The 17,457-nt window shown below is 45.1% G+C and overlaps 1 protein-coding gene across 1 annotated transcript in view; it reads right to left on the bottom strand.

Annotated features, from left to right (window-relative positions):
* Window positions 1-17,457, bottom strand: part of LOC126188714 (uncharacterized) — a 220,237-nt gene that overhangs the window by 24,829 nt on the left and 177,951 nt on the right. The window contains exon 5 of the mRNA XM_049930321.1: window positions 14,788-14,900. Within this exon, the coding sequence (XP_049786278.1) occupies window positions 14,788-14,900 (113 nt within the window). The remainder of the gene's footprint in view (window positions 1-14,787; window positions 14,901-17,457) is intronic.

Raw genomic sequence — 17,457 nt, 5'->3', positions numbered from 1 at the left:
AGAAGGTTTCTTTTACCATGATTACTTTTCGTTTTTCAGTATCTCTTTGTGTATTAACAGAGTGCTTCAGTATCAAAGACAGCCTTACGGTGTCGCAACCCGGTAGTTCGAACTACAAAGGAGAAACTCTTTTCCAAACAGTATAATGTGGCTCGTAGGCGATTGAGTTATGCCAATTGTCCTCCACGGGGGTGTTGCTCAGAGTTTGCAAATGTGACACGGCCGACATTATTCTGAATATATATGTGTAAATGTTCTACAGTGTGAGTAGGAATCTGCGGCTGTTAGCTGATGCAGTGGTGTACGGAAGAGGACGTTGTTGAGTGACTGTAGGAGAATACAACGTGATTTAGACCAAACTTCTAGTTTGTATGATAAATAACAGAATGCCGTAAATGCAGAAAAAAAATTAATGCGTAGAAAAACAATCCCGTAATGTTCTAATACTGCATGAAGTGTTTTTCATATATAAAGGAGACCGCTTAGACAACTAGTGTTACCCGTTGTTGAGTGTTAGAGATCCCCACCACGTCGGATTGAAGGAAGACTTCGAAGAAATTCAAAAGCGTGATACTAGATTTGATACCGCTAGATTCGATCATCGGCCGACTGTCGCAGAGAAGTTTCGTTGACTCAAATGGGAATCCCTGGAGGGAAGGCAACGTTCTTTCCGCGGAAAGTTATTGAGAAAATTTAGAGAACAGGCATCTGAAGCTGACTGCCGAACGATTTTAATGCCACCAACGTCCATTTCGCCGGAGGACACGAATATAGCTTAAGGGGCATTAGGGCTCGTACGGAGTCATATAGACAGCAGTTTATTCGTAAGTGGTACAGAAAAGGAAATGAGTAGTTTTGTACGAGGTACTCTCTGCTTGTGGATTAGGTAAGTAGATGTAAGAGTCCTTGAAGGCCCATCTGTAGCGAACGACCGCCGTATCATCCTCAGCCCGTATGAGGCAGTGGATGCGGATATGGAGTGGCCTGTGGTCAACATAGCGCTTTCCCCGTAGTTGTCGGTTTTCATCAGCGGAGCCGCAACTTGCCAGCTAAATAGCTTCTCAATTGGCCTCACAAGGGCTGAATGCGCCCCGCTAGCAAACAGCGCTCGGCTGACTCACACAGTCACCCATCCAAGTGTTAGCCAAGCCCGATAGCGCTTAACTTCGGTGACCTGATGGGAACCGGGTTTGCAATGCACGAAGGCCGTTGGCCATGTAAGTAGTGTTGTAGGTGTAGTTAATTAATAAACACCTGACATCGTCGGCTGGAGGGCGGTCAGTGAAGTCAATGTAAATAAAGCTTCAGACATGAAGTTACTCGTTTCCCACATCGCGTGTAGGTACATTGGATTACCATTTTCGACAGGACTAACCTGCCACCTTCACATCCATAGTGTACAGGTTATGAAATCATGCTGTGGCATAAACCGTACCTTTGTTGTCGTTCCGTTACTATGGTAAGAAAACAAACGTGCGATTTATTGCGCGCCTTTATTTCATAACCTGTACAATGTGAATCCGAAGATGAGATCTTAGTCCGGTCGAAATTAGTAATCCAATGTACCTATAAGCCATCAAGGCTATAAAAAAAATTCATATCTAATCTGTCTTCACATAGTAATTAAATAACGCAGAATTGCAATTTCAAGTTCAAATGGCTCAAATGGCTCTGAGCACTAGTGGACTTAACATCTGAGGTCATCAGTCCCCTAGAACTTAGAACTACTTGAACCTAACTAACCTAAGGACATCACACACATCCATGCCCGAGGCAGGATTCGAACCTGCGACCGTAGCGGCCGCGGGGTTCCGGACCGAAGTGCCTAGAAACGCTCGACCACAGCAATTTTATGTGTTTGATGAACTCCGTATGCTATGGTTTTTCCTTTGAAGCACATAATTCGTTATTTTTTTTCCTCCAGAAAATGTATGCTTGTGCAAAAAATGCCAATCCTTCTATTACCTGCTCCGAAGTGCTACTTCATTCGAAGCACAATACTGTTGAAGTAGCCATTGTATTGGTAGCCGTTGTTAAGCGTTACGCCACAGAAGTCTTGTTGTTTACAAAAATAGGGACACCTTTCTCATCAATGGAGCTCTGTCGTGACTCAGCTGCAGGTTCCAGTGAAGCAACAAAGCCAAAGCCGCCGACGGTGGGCATCTTGCGGCGTTCGGCGGTGCCCCTCTGTCCTCGCAGTGCCCATTCTGGCGCAGAGGCCGCGGAATGCACTGCCCATTGTGCGTGGCACAGTCAAGCAAACACAATAGCGCGCCGACCGCCATCCAGAACCTCCACGCCCGCTACCGCTCCCGATTCGGACTGGGAACTTCCCTGCCGCTGCTGCATTCCTGTAATCTGCTGTGGCTGCGTAGGTTAGGTCCCCATCGGAACTCTAGGATCTTCAACATGCGGTACAGTTAACGGCGGTCACAGATAGGGACAGAGGCGTGTCACAGAGGCCCGAACGAGGGTCATCAGATTGCCAGTGTACACTGCATCCGGCGTAATTCGTTGTAGCGGTTTTTGGGAGCACTTTCTCCGATTACAGAAGAGGGTCAGTAGAACCACATAGGGAAAGAACTGCTTTCCAGATCACTACAATGAAGATTCAGCTGATAATGATGTTTATGTAGATAACACAATGTCTTCGGAAACAGTGACAAGGAAATAGTAAAAGATGGTGAAGATGCTATCGACAAACCTCTTTTGAACCAGATGAATGCCGTAAAGTAAGGCAAGAAGGGCATAAGCTGGACTACGAGCCAATAGTAACAGGTGATGTGCAACGAATCCACTGTACGTACTTCATCACCAAAGGCCGTGTATACGAGCAGTGAACGCCAGGCGAAGTGTATTGCGTAAATCGTTTTCTTCAAAGAATCAAGTGCGGCACTAATTCTGTAATAATTTGGTCGTTTTCTGCGAACCCTAATCGTCAGAGCGCAAGACAAGGTAGCAAGTAAGACGTATGAAATAGTTTTAGGGCGATAGTTTTAATTCTGAGGAGGAAGTGTTGCTCTCAACAGAGGCTGTGCGTACTCGAATATGATAGCACCCGCGGACATGTAGAGGGACGGTGTCACAAGCATCTTAAAGGATCATTCCTAAACACCATAAAAAGCTGCATTTTTGTTAACACCGATTTACTGTTATTTGAATTATGCAGTTCACTTCTGGTCCATTCTTCCTCCACCACATGTGAACGAATTATATCGCTGAACATAATTCACTCATTCATTTCAGACCATAAATTCCAAGGCGGGTGCAAGCTATATAAGACATCACAGGTTGTGCAACCACTGTATCTTCCACTGGTTTCGTACATAGCCACCTCCTTTCCTAAGATATCCGTCATTGTAGGCTTGTAATCAGAACCGGCTGGTGGCGATTTTATGCTAAATTATTTGTGAAATTCCAAGATATTATTATGCAGGTCATCACGAAGTGTTTTCGAACGAACGTTTCAGTCATTTCGACTGATTCCTTAGTATCTTTCTGGCACTCTTCCCTTCGATTTCAGTAGTAAAAGTTCCCATGAGATAAACTGAAAATACGCATCCTCCCACCAAGCATTGATCGACTATCACACTGATGGTCAATATCTGCTTACCACCAGGAAAAAAATTACTGTGTACTAACGGAAGCGAATGTGGGAAGGTGGTGACGAGAAAAATGAGTGACGAAATTCCAGTGACACAGATCTCCACACTTAGACAGAACAAATAGAGCTCTGAAACATATTGCCGATGTTTTAGAAACGAAAAGTATTTTGGATAGCCTACTGTAAGTAACAAAATGCGCTAAATTTCATTATCGCATGCCTTCGTCATGAGAAATCACTCATCGTTTAAGACTCACGTTCCACATCTGGAACAATTACAGAATAGGGAAGAATCGAGGGAATGTGTGTGGGACAGATATACTGAGCTCGTATATTACGGTGTATATTTGAAGACAATAAAACGCAGACATGCCAATGAATATTCACTATAACTATAATGAACTGCTATCACGGTCAACAAGTCTCAAGAGTTGCCTATTTGTTCGGCCAAATTCATTTCAAATTTCTGCGTATCTCCCAAACACCTCATGGTCCTTGCTCAATAGTGGGCTCTATTTAGTCTTGCCCTCGAGGGAAAACGAAAAATATTGTTTGCAAATGAATTTTGTTTCGGAGTGAATGTAGAAAAACAGAATAATATTAAATACGAAACACTTTCCGTACAATTTGACAGAATATCAATAAGATATTTTCTGTTTAATATTCTTGTCATGTTCTATCAAGTATCGACGGATAATTCGGATAAAAATTTATCCTGAAAAATTTGTATACTGTACTTTATTTTTTACAACTCGTAAATACAATTACTTTCACAATGTAGAGAGATTTTATTCTTTTTCCATTTAATAGAATACAGGAATTAACAGCCTTGTAATAAGTTATCTGGATACAGGGAGAAGTACGCGTCGATTTGCATACTAGGGTCCACCAGTGATCGAAGTACTTACACAGTTTGTGAAATATTCCATAAGATTTCGAGATTGTGTGGCACGATGTCGACATCTTGATACGATATTTCGACTGACAATCATGCAGTCATATTGAGACGAGTTTAACGTTGGTGTAATAAACGAGACCACTCACAAGAAGGAAATGTTCCCAGTGTACGGCATTCCTAACATACGTGCATAATATTTCGTCTAAAATAGCCCGAATCCTAACGAAACGTATTGTCAAACAGATCTTCCTGCCACCTAGGAAGACCTCTGGCCACAGCTCGGTAAACAACGACCTAGGTTTGTGGAAGGCTGAAGTCACAAAATATCAGGCCAACTTGGAAAATCCTACATCAGTCGGACCACATGAACAATACAGGGAAGATGCGTTGAATGTCATCGCCACACAACTCTTTCGCAGCTGAGTAAGTTAGCCATAGCAGTACATTTTCATCTCCATGGAACACTATTTGGACTGATATTCTACGAAAATGTTGGCCACAATGAGATTCTTTTGGGATTCAGTTATCAACGATTCCATGGATTTAAGTTTGGGTGAAGATACTACTAATACTGACCGCGGTTGTCAACTCCATATGACAATGGGCCTCATGATAACTACAGAAAGACAGAACTTTAAGCCTAATGACACGTCTAATGACCATTATTTATACTCTATACTTTTCACCTAAGAAATGTAACTCCACGGGCACGTAATTCGGTGAAGGGCGTGCATGCAGCATCACCGTTATGCATGCACCTGCGCGTATCAGAAGAATCAATATTCGAGACGAATAATGCTGTACTAGACGGAGCGCTGTCGTATGTCGGTAATCGTAGCGGCAAACGACCGATTTCCAGTGTAAAATACACCTGAAGATGGCTGAATGGTTGTCAGCCGAAATAATGGGACAGGATGTCGATGTCATGCTACTGCTGTCCTGAAACTTACTGGAATACACATTACGTCGGGGAAACTGTAAACGTCACAGTTTTTTAAATATTATGACTAATTACGCAGGGTACCAAACGTTGTCTATGTCACCTGGTTGCAACAGAAGAGGTGCTGCGCAATCGATTTTTCACAGCAGCTGAGATATTCGTCTAGTGAGAAACAGCAGCTGTGTTGGCATTTAAGATAATTCTCGTTTGCGCATTTTTAACTAGGTTACATGTTTCGATCGCTCAGGATCATTTTCAGGTCAAAATACTTGCGTCAGCAACCAGTCTTTACTACTGGAAACCAGAAATCAGAGTACTCTGATATGTTGTTCTGAGCAGACAGAACGGGTAGCTGACGAAACAATTTAGCTCTGAAGATGATCGTGAGTGATCGCAACATGTAATCTAATTAAAAATGTGCAAATGAGACGGAACAATAAATGAGAATTGTCTTAAACAATCTACTTTATTACTAACTAGACAGTTGACGTAATACCATCGTTGAAGTAACTTCGTCTACAAAACACGTAAGAATTTGGATGGAGACGTGTTTGAACATCATAAACATGACTAGAGGTAGAAGCGTGGGAGACAGCAAAGGAAGCCAAAGAAGACAGTAGTCTAGAAGGCGTTCTACGAAGGTCAGGGGCAGCAGCAAAAAACTTTACAGCTTCGCAGTTTGAGAACATGTGTTGGAGTTCTTGCCTCACCTATAGGACGTCTTTCCGAATCTCGAATGAGAGGGCAGCAGAGACGCATACAAGCATTATAATAAAATTTTGTTTGATTATACGAAATACGTCGACAGGTCGTTACGCTTCTTGCTGCCCTACATGGCTTGGCAGTTAACAACGGGCTATTGTTTGAACTCCACAGAAGCGTTCGCGTTGGCGCAATGCGCTCTCACCGCGCCACTCTCTAAATAACGGAGTTTATCGCCGAGCACCCGTAAGCAAATAAATTAAGGCCGCGCGACAAACAACGCCATAGTCCCGCAGAGGAGGGGAGCTTTGTATTCTTCACACGGACATAAAACGCCTGCCAGAGTAAACGCTAGACCGTAAGTGTATCTAGCCGGCAGCGCCGCGCAGTAAATTACACGCCAGGCGGCGCCGGGGTCTGGCCGCTAGGCTGTCGTCTAGACGACTCCAGCTGTCGCCAAGGTACTGGCGGCGCAGGCGCTGGAATCCGTGGCGCCAGTGGCCGCTGATTCCCGTGGATACTCCGCGGCGGGGTGCAGATTCTCATCACGTCAGGTCATTGCACCGGTTGCAAGGTAGCTCGGAGGACGCTACCGAGATCGAAAAATACACTACCTGACAACTGCTGATCAGCTGTTCATACAGAGCACTGGTAAGTAACGGTACATCGGGAGTGACCAAGAATGATATTATCTCCATCTATCCCAACCAGATATAGGATTACCAAAATAGACGTTGTCTGTATCTGCACGAATGCTCCACAAACCACTTTACAGTGTGTGGCGCCGTCCCTGTGACCGAGCGATTGTAGGTGCTTTAGTCCGGAAACGCGCTGCTGCTACGGTCGCAGGTTCGAATCCTGCATCGGGCATGGCTCTGTGTGATGTCCTTAGGTTAGTTATGTTTAAATAGTTCTAAGTCTAGGGGACTGATGACCTCAGATGATAAGTGCCATAGTGCTTGGAGCCATTTTAACCATTTGAACAGTGTGTGGCAGAGCGCTCCTCTGGTATCGCTACCATTTTTCACCTTGTGTTTGAGGTTTTCCAGACGGACTGGTGTAAATATGGTTCTCTGTTCAAAACCCGAACTATGTTTGTAATGAACGACTATCGCTAAGCTTCTGCATGAGCTTTGATTCCTCTCGTATTTTCGTCATCTCGCGACACGTCTGTGGGATGTAGTAATATCTGGCCCAAATTTTTTCCGGAAGTACACTCTCGGACTTTCAATAGTAATACAAGATCCTGAAATATTAATTTGACCACTACCGATGTTCGACGTCAATAAGCAGTGGTCACTCTTGCACTGCAGTTGTCAGCGCTAGCAGTGGAGGGTACATAAAGAGCGTCGCGGGGATGTGGAAAACAGTGCAATCGTTGTCGTAATGAGAACACGTAGAGATTTATCTGACATCCAAGTGGGCATCAACGTTGCCTTTCCGGCAAAGGTTTGAATCGTTCCAGAAACTGCTAAGTTCGTAAACTGATAGCGTTCCGTTGTGGTTAAAGTACACCGTGCATCCAAAATGGTGGTATCCTGAACTGGCGCCGTGGCAACTGCGTTGCTACAAGGCCCATAGACTACACGTATGGACGAAAGGTGAGGAGATGTGAACGGTCGAATAGACGTGCAACTATTGACCGCCCAGATGAACCAAGTGATTACCAACAGTGTCCTCGATAACCGTTCAGCGAACGTTGTTGCGAAAGGACCTCTGCAGCAGGCATCTGGTTTAGGTGACCATGCTAACTGCTGTTCATCGGCGTCGAATTCTGGAATCTGCACGCCAGTTCCGCAAATGCACGTTCGTTGAATGGCAACAGATGGACAGATGGCCGTTCACGCATACGACGTGATAAGTCTCAAAGCGAACACCGTGGAACTAGGATGCTGTTATGGTCTGGGGAATGTTTTCGTGGCTTCCCCTAGGTGATCTCGCCATTCTGGAATGCACGATGTATCAACACGTATGAGTATGAATCTATGTGTCCATCCCTACATGCTGTTTGTTTGGCATGCAATGGCATTTACCAGCAGGACAATGCAACGTGTCACACAGCTTGTAGTGTACGTGCGTGGTCCGAAGGGCACCACGATGAGTTTACTCCCAAGGTTTAAATCCAATCACAAACTGTGGGACCACATCGATCGGGCTGTTCGCGGCACTCTTCAACCGAGAAAACTACCACCCGCGACACTGGTGTCAGCATGGCTCCATGTCCCAGTCGGTACCTTCCAGAATGTCACAGCCTCTCATCATGCACGTCTCGTACCGGTCCAAGCTACAAAAGTGGTTATTCAGCCTTTTCGACCACATTACTGTGATTCGACACTGTATGTGATAAACAACGCCTCTCGTGAAGCGACTGCTACTGGAGTTTGTAGCTCTTTCACCAATTATCGTGATCGTAAGAGCCGCTCTTCGTCGTATCTTCTCGACCTCTTCTGCTAATCCTTGTTGGTAAGAGCCGCAGTATGACGAACAATATTGTTTTATGCTACCATTCCACTATAGATAGCGCCGGAAGGTTACTTCTAGGTATTTTACGGTCGTTGATGTTTCCAACGATTTGTCGGCAATAGTGTAATCGGGCGGTAACTAATCTCTTCGCATATCTACGAGCAATACGTTCTATTTATTTATGTTCAACTTCAACTGCCAGTCTCTAACCCTATTATTGTTCCTCTGCAGGTCACTGCCGGCCGAAGAGGCCGTGCGGTTAAAGGCGCTGCAAAATGGTTCAAATGGCTCTGAGCACTATGGGACTTAACATCTGTGGTCATTAGTCCCCTAGAACTTAGAACTACTTAAACCTAACGAACCTAAGGACATCACACACATCCATGCCCGAGGCAGGATTCGAATCTGCGACCGGAGCGGTCACGCGGTTCCAGACTGAAGCGCCTTTAACCGCACGGCCACACCGGCCGGCAAAGGCGCTGCAGTCTGGAACCGCAAGACCGCTACGGTCGCAGGTTCGAATCCTGCCCCGGGCATGGATGTTTGTGATGTCCTTAGGTTAGTTAAGTTTAACTAGTTCTAAGTTCTAGGGGACTAATGACCTCAGCAGTTGAGTCCCATAGTGCTCAGAGCCATTTGAACCATATTTTCTGCAGGTCACTCTGCATTTCACTACAGTTTTCTCACACTGCAATCTTCCTATGGACAACAACATCGTCTGCAAGAAGCTCGAGAAATACCGACATTATCCGCTAGATTGTTTATGTATATCGTAAACAGTAATTTCCCCCGCGACGGAACTCCGTAAGTTACATCTTCAGATTTCATCCCGTTGACAATAGATATGGAGTTGTGTCTTTTAAGAAGTTCCGAATCCTGACACAAATCTGGTTCACTACTCTGAAATTTCGTATTCAGTTTCGTGCGGAACTGTATAGAAAGCGCTCCGTAAGTCAAGGAACACGGCATCGACTTGGGTGCCTTTACAGTACCCTCGATTTCATGGACTGACGGAGCAAGCTGTGTTCCGCAGATCTATGTTGGTTTCTGTAAGTACGGGAGTGAAAGGTGTTCATGCCGACGTCCCTGCCGCAATTTCTGTTTTGTGTAGTCTTACACCTGTGTCTTGTCTGTTTACTACGCTCTAATGTGTTAACGGTGCAGGAGTTTGTGCACGAACTGACCCCTCGATTATATCCCATAAATATTTGATGGGATTTATGTCAGGCGATCTGGGTGGCTAAATCATTGTCTCGGATTGTGTTGTTTGGGAATATGAGGTCCGCGATGGCTGCAAATGGTGCCCAAGAAGCCGAACTTAATGACTTCCAGTCAGTGATCGCTTCAGCTGAGCCAGATAACCCAGTACACTCCATGTAAACGCAGCCCACACCATTATAGAGCCACCACGAGCTTACTCAGTGCCTTGTTGACAATTTAGATCAATGGCTTCGTGGGCTGTCCACTACACTCGAATCCTACCATCAACACCCGCGGGTCGTCTGCGTCATAGCCCGTTCACGCCAAATTTCGCCGCACAGTCCAAACGGATACGTTCGTCGTACGTCCGACATTGATGTCTGCAGTTACTTTGCACGGTGTTTCTTGACTGATAGCGCTGCTGTCGATCGTTAAGTGAAAGCAGTCGACTACTACTTTGTCCGTGGTGAGAGGTAACGCCTTAAATTTGGTATTCTCGGCACTCTTGACACTGCGGATCTCTGAGTATTGAATTCCTATTTCTGAAATGGAATTTCCCATGCGTCTAACTCGAACTACAGCTCCGCGTTCAAAGTCTGTTAATTCCCATCATGCGGCCATAATCACTTCGGAAATCCTTTCACATGAATCACCTGAGTACAAATGACAACTCCGCGAATGCAATGCCCTTTTGTACCTTGTGTACGTGATACTACCGCCATCTGTAAATGTGCATATCGTTACCCCATGACTTGTCAGGTCAGTGTATGCTGGACGGCTTAGTAGAACTTTATGTGACGTCTTATCAGCAAACTACACGCTCATTTAGCGAAAAGAAATTTTATTTACATGTACGACTGTTTAATGTAACTTATTTATTGGTTTCTAGTAGAGAAATATTATTTTATTGTTTTACTTTTCAACTGTTGTATGAATTAATAAATACTTAGAAGTGTCACCCTGTACTCATTTGTCCCAGTACTCGCTCAGTACCGTCCTATGGTAACAACTATACCAGCATTGTCTGCTCCCAGTGTTTCGGCACTTCCACTGAGCAAAGCCAACGCTTTTCACTTCACTGCCAGTCGCTGCTGTGGGAGATTTTCGTAATACTTAGTTCCACGTGTCTTATTATTTGCATTGAAAGTAGGCCGTTCTCGCAAGAGGAGCATACGAAAGAATCTATAGGCATCTATACCACATGTGAATTTTATGATTATTACGTTTCTTGCAGGAGGTAGGCCTTAAACTTACAGCTTGTTATGAGATAAGTAATGACACTCCCCAGTTGCCGGTGTTGTCTTCCGACACATTTCAGTCCGCTCGTCGTCTCAGATAACCAGTGAATGAAACATGATTATCTAGAAATGATCGAAACCGATTACCTTCCACACATGAATCTTAATTTGTAATAAATATTTCGTTCAGGACAGTTACTATTACAGACTATAAGTTACTGTGCGAACAATAAAATGCAGCGACATTAGCAGATATGATGGATCCAGAGACAGACAGCCGCGCGTCTCGGTGTGTTTCTTAATTTGCGAGTATTGTCCTTCGCCGAAACCGCGTGCTGCCCCTTTGTCGGAGAGGTTTGAGGACGGGGGCGTGGCGGCGACGGCTGGCTGGGCGGCAACTTTACACGGTGGGCAAGTCGCCGGCAGCTCATCGAGTTACCGACCGCGGCCCGCCAAGCCTTTGATCCCTGCAATGTGATCAGCCGGCGGAGACGTCTTCCAGTAGGACCGCCCCGCCAGCTCCGGGGTTAGGTGGCCGGCCTTTCAAAGGTGGTGTGGTGAGGGCGGCGGTGGGGGGTGCGGAAGGGGCGGCCGCAGCCCCAACAGCCAGCCAGTCCCGATATTGGATACTAGCTCCCCTTCCCGCCCCTTACGCAGAACGACTGTGTCGAGAGCTCCTCGCCGGGGCTGCTTATTAAATTCTGCTTGCCTGGTGCCGTTGCCGAGCCACGGTTAGTGTTTAGACCACAAAGATGGACAGCTCAATCGCAGTACTCTCGCAGTTGGTTGATGAAGACAGCGTTAACAGCCGTGCATCTCCTAGAGACTGCTGGATAAACAAATCCTAAAATAAGCAAATCTGGTTAAGACATATGGGCTGAGGTCTAAAAATACGTCGTACTCATACACGAGAACATCTATGACGATGCAGATCAACATTATAGTGTCCTTAGTACATCTGTTACATTTCCTAAGTGTCCTACTAATAAAACGCAGTCTTTGGTTAGCCTTCCCCACAACATTTTCTGTGTGTTCCCTTCTAATTTAACTTGTTCGTAATTATAATTCCTAAGTATTAGTTGAATTTACGGCCTTTAGAGTTGAGTGATTTATCGTGTAACCGAAGTTTAACGAATTTCTTTTAGCACATGCAGATGACATCACACTTCTCGTTATTTATGTACTAAAACAACTAGTTAGGAAATATTCTCGATTGTAATTATTAGGAAAATGATCATTCAAGAATTACAGCGCCAAAACCAATAACAATATTCAATTATACACTGGAATGTAGGGAACCAACCACATCCGTTTATTCTGGCGGTCACGAGCAGCAGTGAACTCTCACGAGCTGCTAAGCACAGTTACTTTAACTTGCTCACATTTTCATAGTGGTGCGCAACAGTTAGCAGATGATGAAAAGAGTAAGCATTCGCAAATTTGTACCTCAAGTTTCCAATGGAAAAAAAACTTCTGTTGCAGCTATTACACAGTAAAATTTAATGTACACAATTGCAACCAGATGGTCTGGAAAGGATGAAGTTCTCGCTCCTTCTGCCAAGACACCAATCACTGTAATGAACTTTTAAAATTGTGACGTAATGCCATGCTCAGTGAGCTGGAATAACAAAATATATGTGACTCTGCTCAGCTAAAACACACCAGCATAACCAGAAGAAAGCCAATGTAACTGTGGTCGAAACGTTGGTTTCTCCACTATATATTTTTTACAATCGACACGGTACCACACTCAGAGGAAGATCGCACTGCAGTTCCTTCTCTAAATCCTCGTACAAACGGAAAAATGGCTGACATCGAAATAAGTGTCCAAGGAATAGAAAAGCAACTGAAATCACTTAACAGAGGAAAGTCCACTGGACCTGACGGGATACCAATTCGATTCTACACAGAGTACGCGAAAGAACTTGCACGCCTTCTAACAGCCGTGTACCGCAAGTCTGTAGAGGAACGGAAGGTTCCAAATGATTGGAAAAGAGCACAGGTAGCCCAGTCTTCTAGCAGGGTCGTCGAGCAGATGCGCAAAACTATAGACCTATATCTCTGACGTCGATCTGTTGTAGAATTTTAGAACATGTTTTTTGCTCGCGTATCATGTCAATACAGGAAACCCAGAATCTACTCTGTAGAAATCAACATGGATTCCGGAAACACCGATCGTGTGAGACCCAACTCGCTTTATTTGTTCATGAGACACAGAAAATATTAGATACAGGCTCTCAGGTAGATGCCATTTTCCTTGACTTCCTGAAGGCATTCGATACAGTTCCGCACTGTCGCCTGATAAACAAATTAAGAGCGTACGGAAAATCAGACCAGCTGTGTCGCTGGATTGAAGAGTTTTTAGCAAACAGAACACAGCATGTTGTTCTCAATGGAGAGACGTCTACAGACGTTAAAGTAACCTCTGGCGTGCCACAGGGGAGTGTTATGGGACCATTGCTTTTGACAATATATATAAATGACCTAGTAGATAGTGTCTGAAGTTCCGTGTGGCTTTTCGCGGATGATGCTGTAGTATACAGAGAAGTTGCAGCATTAGAAAATTGCAGTGAAATGCAGGAAGATCTGCAGCGGATAGGCACTTGGTGCAGGGAGTGGCGACTGACCCTTAACATAGACAAATGTAATGTATTGCGAATACATAGAAAGAAGGAGCCTTTATTGTATGATTATATGATAGCGGAACAAATACCGGTAGCAGTTACTTCTGTAAAATATCCGGGAGTGTGCGTACGGAACGATTTGAAGTGGAATGATCATATAAAATTAATTGTTGGTAAGGCGGGTGCCACGTTGAGATTCATTGGGAGAGTCCTTAGAAAATGTAGTCCATCAACAAAGGAGGTGGTTTACATAACACTCGTTCGACCTATACTTGAGTATTGCTCATCAGTGTGGGATCCGTACCAGGTCGGGTTGACGGAGGAGATAGAGAAGATCCAAATAAGAGCGGCGCGTCTCGTCACAGGGTTATTTGGTAAGCGTGATAGCGTTACGGAGATGTTTAGCAAACTGAAGTGGCAGACTCTGCAAGAGAGGCACTCTGCATCGCCGTGTAGCTTGCTGTCCAGGTATCGAGAGGGTGCGTTACTGGAGAGGCATCGAATATATTGCTTCCCACTACTTATACCTTCCGAGGAGATCACGAATGTAAAATTAGAGAGATTCGAGGGCGCACGGACGCTTTCCGGCAGTCGTTCTTCCCGCGAACCATACGTGACTGGAACAGGAAAGGGAGGTAATGACAGTGGCACGTAAAGTACCCTCCGCCACACACTGTTTGGTGGCTTACGGAGTATTAGTGTAGATGTACATGTAGATGTAGAAAGCTTTTATGTTAACTGAATCTGACCGTGGAAGCCTTCCCTAAAATAAATAATACATTGTTACAATGTGGTCCCAGTCTTGCTATGAAAGACTCTGGCTGTCACACAGATTATAATCGCCGGATTCGGTAACAATTCTCGCTCCGTGTAGGATTCGTAACGTCATCCAATGATGCAACATCGGACCCGACAGAGACAGGACCACGTGATAATGTCTACACTCATACCCGGAATCTGGTACGAGCTTCTATCTGTGCGTGCGACCTCGCAGGATATTAGCAGCTAAACAGCGGCTAAGTCGCTCTCAGCGGCAGGATTCGGCACAGTAATTGCGCGCCGTGGGGAGGTTCTGTCAGGCGCATGCGCAGTCGCAGCTGCGAGGCGAGGCCACTTACTTCCAGAGGAGGATGGAGGCGGCGGTTGCCAGGGCGACCAGCAGCAGCGAGCAGGCGGCCGCCGCCACGGCCGACAACAGGGCTTCGTCGTCGTGCCAGCGCGCCTCCAGCACCTGCAACACCGGCCTACTCTGCAACACTGCACCCTCGCTCTGCACTAGGTGTTAACACTACATAAACAAACAACAAAACAACAGTAACGTAATAATGAATGTTAAACATTCGACATAACTGAGATTATACAAGATCTGACAAAACAAAAAAGAGATTTTACAATGCAGAACTTCATGACCAGTTTCTGTAACGTTTATTACATTAATTTAGTGGGTCTTAGACACTTTTCTTAACCTAACGTTTCATTTCGTAAAGCGGGAGACATCCTCAGGATCTGTGACGACATAGTAACTTGTCTCCATTACCCATCATGGTTGATGTTAAGAACACAGCCATTTACAGCAAAAATAATAAATGAAATACCCTCAAGTTGCAGTTATGGTTTCAAAATTTGTATTGCACGATCGATTTAGAGACTTCGTGTCCTATCTTCCTGTGCACACAGTAAAAACTTTTTCAAGATTACATAGGCCAATGCAAATACAACGTAACATTATTTCTTGTAAAGTATATGTCTACACCTGTTATAAGATTATACAGAGGTCAGATGTTAAAATCATAATATAAAGGCATATTAATTAGTCACAGCAAACAGTAACTCAGTAATATGCTCTGTCTTCAAACATTTATATTAGTAAACATTGTTAAAACTCAGTTTATTTACACTAACCTGAGTAAATATTGACTGTAGACGAAAACTAAGGTGTTCGAATGGTTCAAATGGCTCTGAGCATTATGGGACTTAGCATCTGAGGTCATCAGTCGCCTAGACTTGGAACTAATTAAACCTAACTAACCTAAGGACATCACACACGCCGGCCGGAGTGACCCAGCGGTTCTAGGCGCTAAAGTCTGGAACCGCGCGACTGCTACAGTCGCAGCTTCGAATCCTGCCTCTGGCATGGATGTGTGTGATGTCCTTAGGTTAGTTAGGTTTAAGTAGTTCTAAGTTCTAGGGGACTGATGACCTCAGAAGTTAAGTCCCATAGTGGTCAGAGCCATTTGAACCATTTGAACATCACAAACATCCATGCCAGAGGCAGGAATTGAACCTGCGACCGTAGCGGTCGTGCGGTTCCACACTTTCCAGATTGAAGCGCCTAGAACCGCTCCGCCACACCGGCCGGCAAAACTAAGGTGTAATGAAAACTATTTATGCCCCGTAGGCTACACATTCGAAAAGTAAATTTCAATATTCACCAGTGGAAACGGCATGAGATAAAGAAGAGGTTACTAAATTAACAGCCGTTACCGTTTTTGACTCACAGTGCCAATATTCATAGTCGTGCCCCGTTTACAACGTATACTTTACAAGATATAATGTTACGTTGTATTTGCATTGGACTATGTAATCTTGAAAAAGTTTTTACTGTGTGCACAGATATATCTCAAGATCATACGTGTGGTCTACAAATCGATCAATCAATAAAAGTTATGCATGGAGGAGTCACCACCGCCTCTGTTCAGTGTCAACGTACAATAACCACTCACAGATGGCAGTTGGCGGAGGTGGGGGGGGGGGGGGGGGGGCGCAAAAAACAGTGCGGTCGTTCGTCGTTGTCGTAATGTGGAAACTGAACTATTTATCTTACGTACAATAGGGTATGATCATTGGCTTTCAAGCTAAGGGTCAAAGCATTTCCGAAAAGGCTAAATTTGTAAACTGTTCGTGTGCCGCAGCCGTTATAGAATACCATGCTAGACAAAATGGCGCTATCAAAACCGGCGCCAAGGCAACTGTGATGCACGACGGTTCATAAATGGCGGCTGTATAGATGTTTATGGGTCAATCGACTTGCACCTGTTGGGCAACTGACCGCCCAGATGAACCAAAGGCGCTTCCAAAAGTGTCTCCTCAACGAACGTTCAGTGAACGTTGCTGCCTATGGCCCTCCACAGCAGGTGCCCGGTTCACGCGCGCCGATATCGCAGCTGGACATCCAATTAGTGGTAGCAGGTGGCCTTTTCAGGTGGCAGATGACCGTTCGCATGAACGGCGTAAAACGTCTGAAAGGAAACACTCTGAAACTGACGTCTGAAGAGTGTATGCCGGAGTAGGGAGCGTTATGTTCTGCAGAATGTTGTCGTGGTATTCCCTGGGTGATCTTGTCATTTTTGAAGGCATAGGAGATGAACACAAATATGCATACATCAATGGCAATCACGGCCATCCCTGTCTGCATTTTGTTTCACCTTGGCACATTGGCATCTGCCAGCAGGACAATGCAGCCTGTCATACAGCTCACGGTGCACGTGCGTGCTTCGAAGAGCACCTGGATGATTTACTTTACTTCCATGACCACCAAACTCCCCTGGTTTAAACCCAATCGAAAATCTCTGGGGCTACCTTGCGCCACAGATCCTCAATCGAGAAACCCAGCGCAGCTGACCCCGGCACTGGAGTCGGCATGGCTCCACATCCCTGTCGCTACCTTCCAGAACTTTATTGACACTCTTCCTGCACTTCTCGGGTCATTCGCTTATGCAAAAGTTGGTTATTAAAGCTTTTGACAGAAGGTCACATTAATGTGGCCGGACAATGCAAACTCTTAACTG

This window comes from Schistocerca cancellata, chromosome 5 (assembly GCF_023864275.1).
Source record: "Schistocerca cancellata isolate TAMUIC-IGC-003103 chromosome 5, iqSchCanc2.1, whole genome shotgun sequence".
In the NCBI taxonomy this organism is placed as follows: domain Eukaryota; kingdom Metazoa; phylum Arthropoda; class Insecta; order Orthoptera; family Acrididae; genus Schistocerca; species Schistocerca cancellata.
The sequence above is the reverse complement of the archived record's forward strand: the minus strand, read 5'-3'. Positions and strand labels throughout refer to the sequence as shown.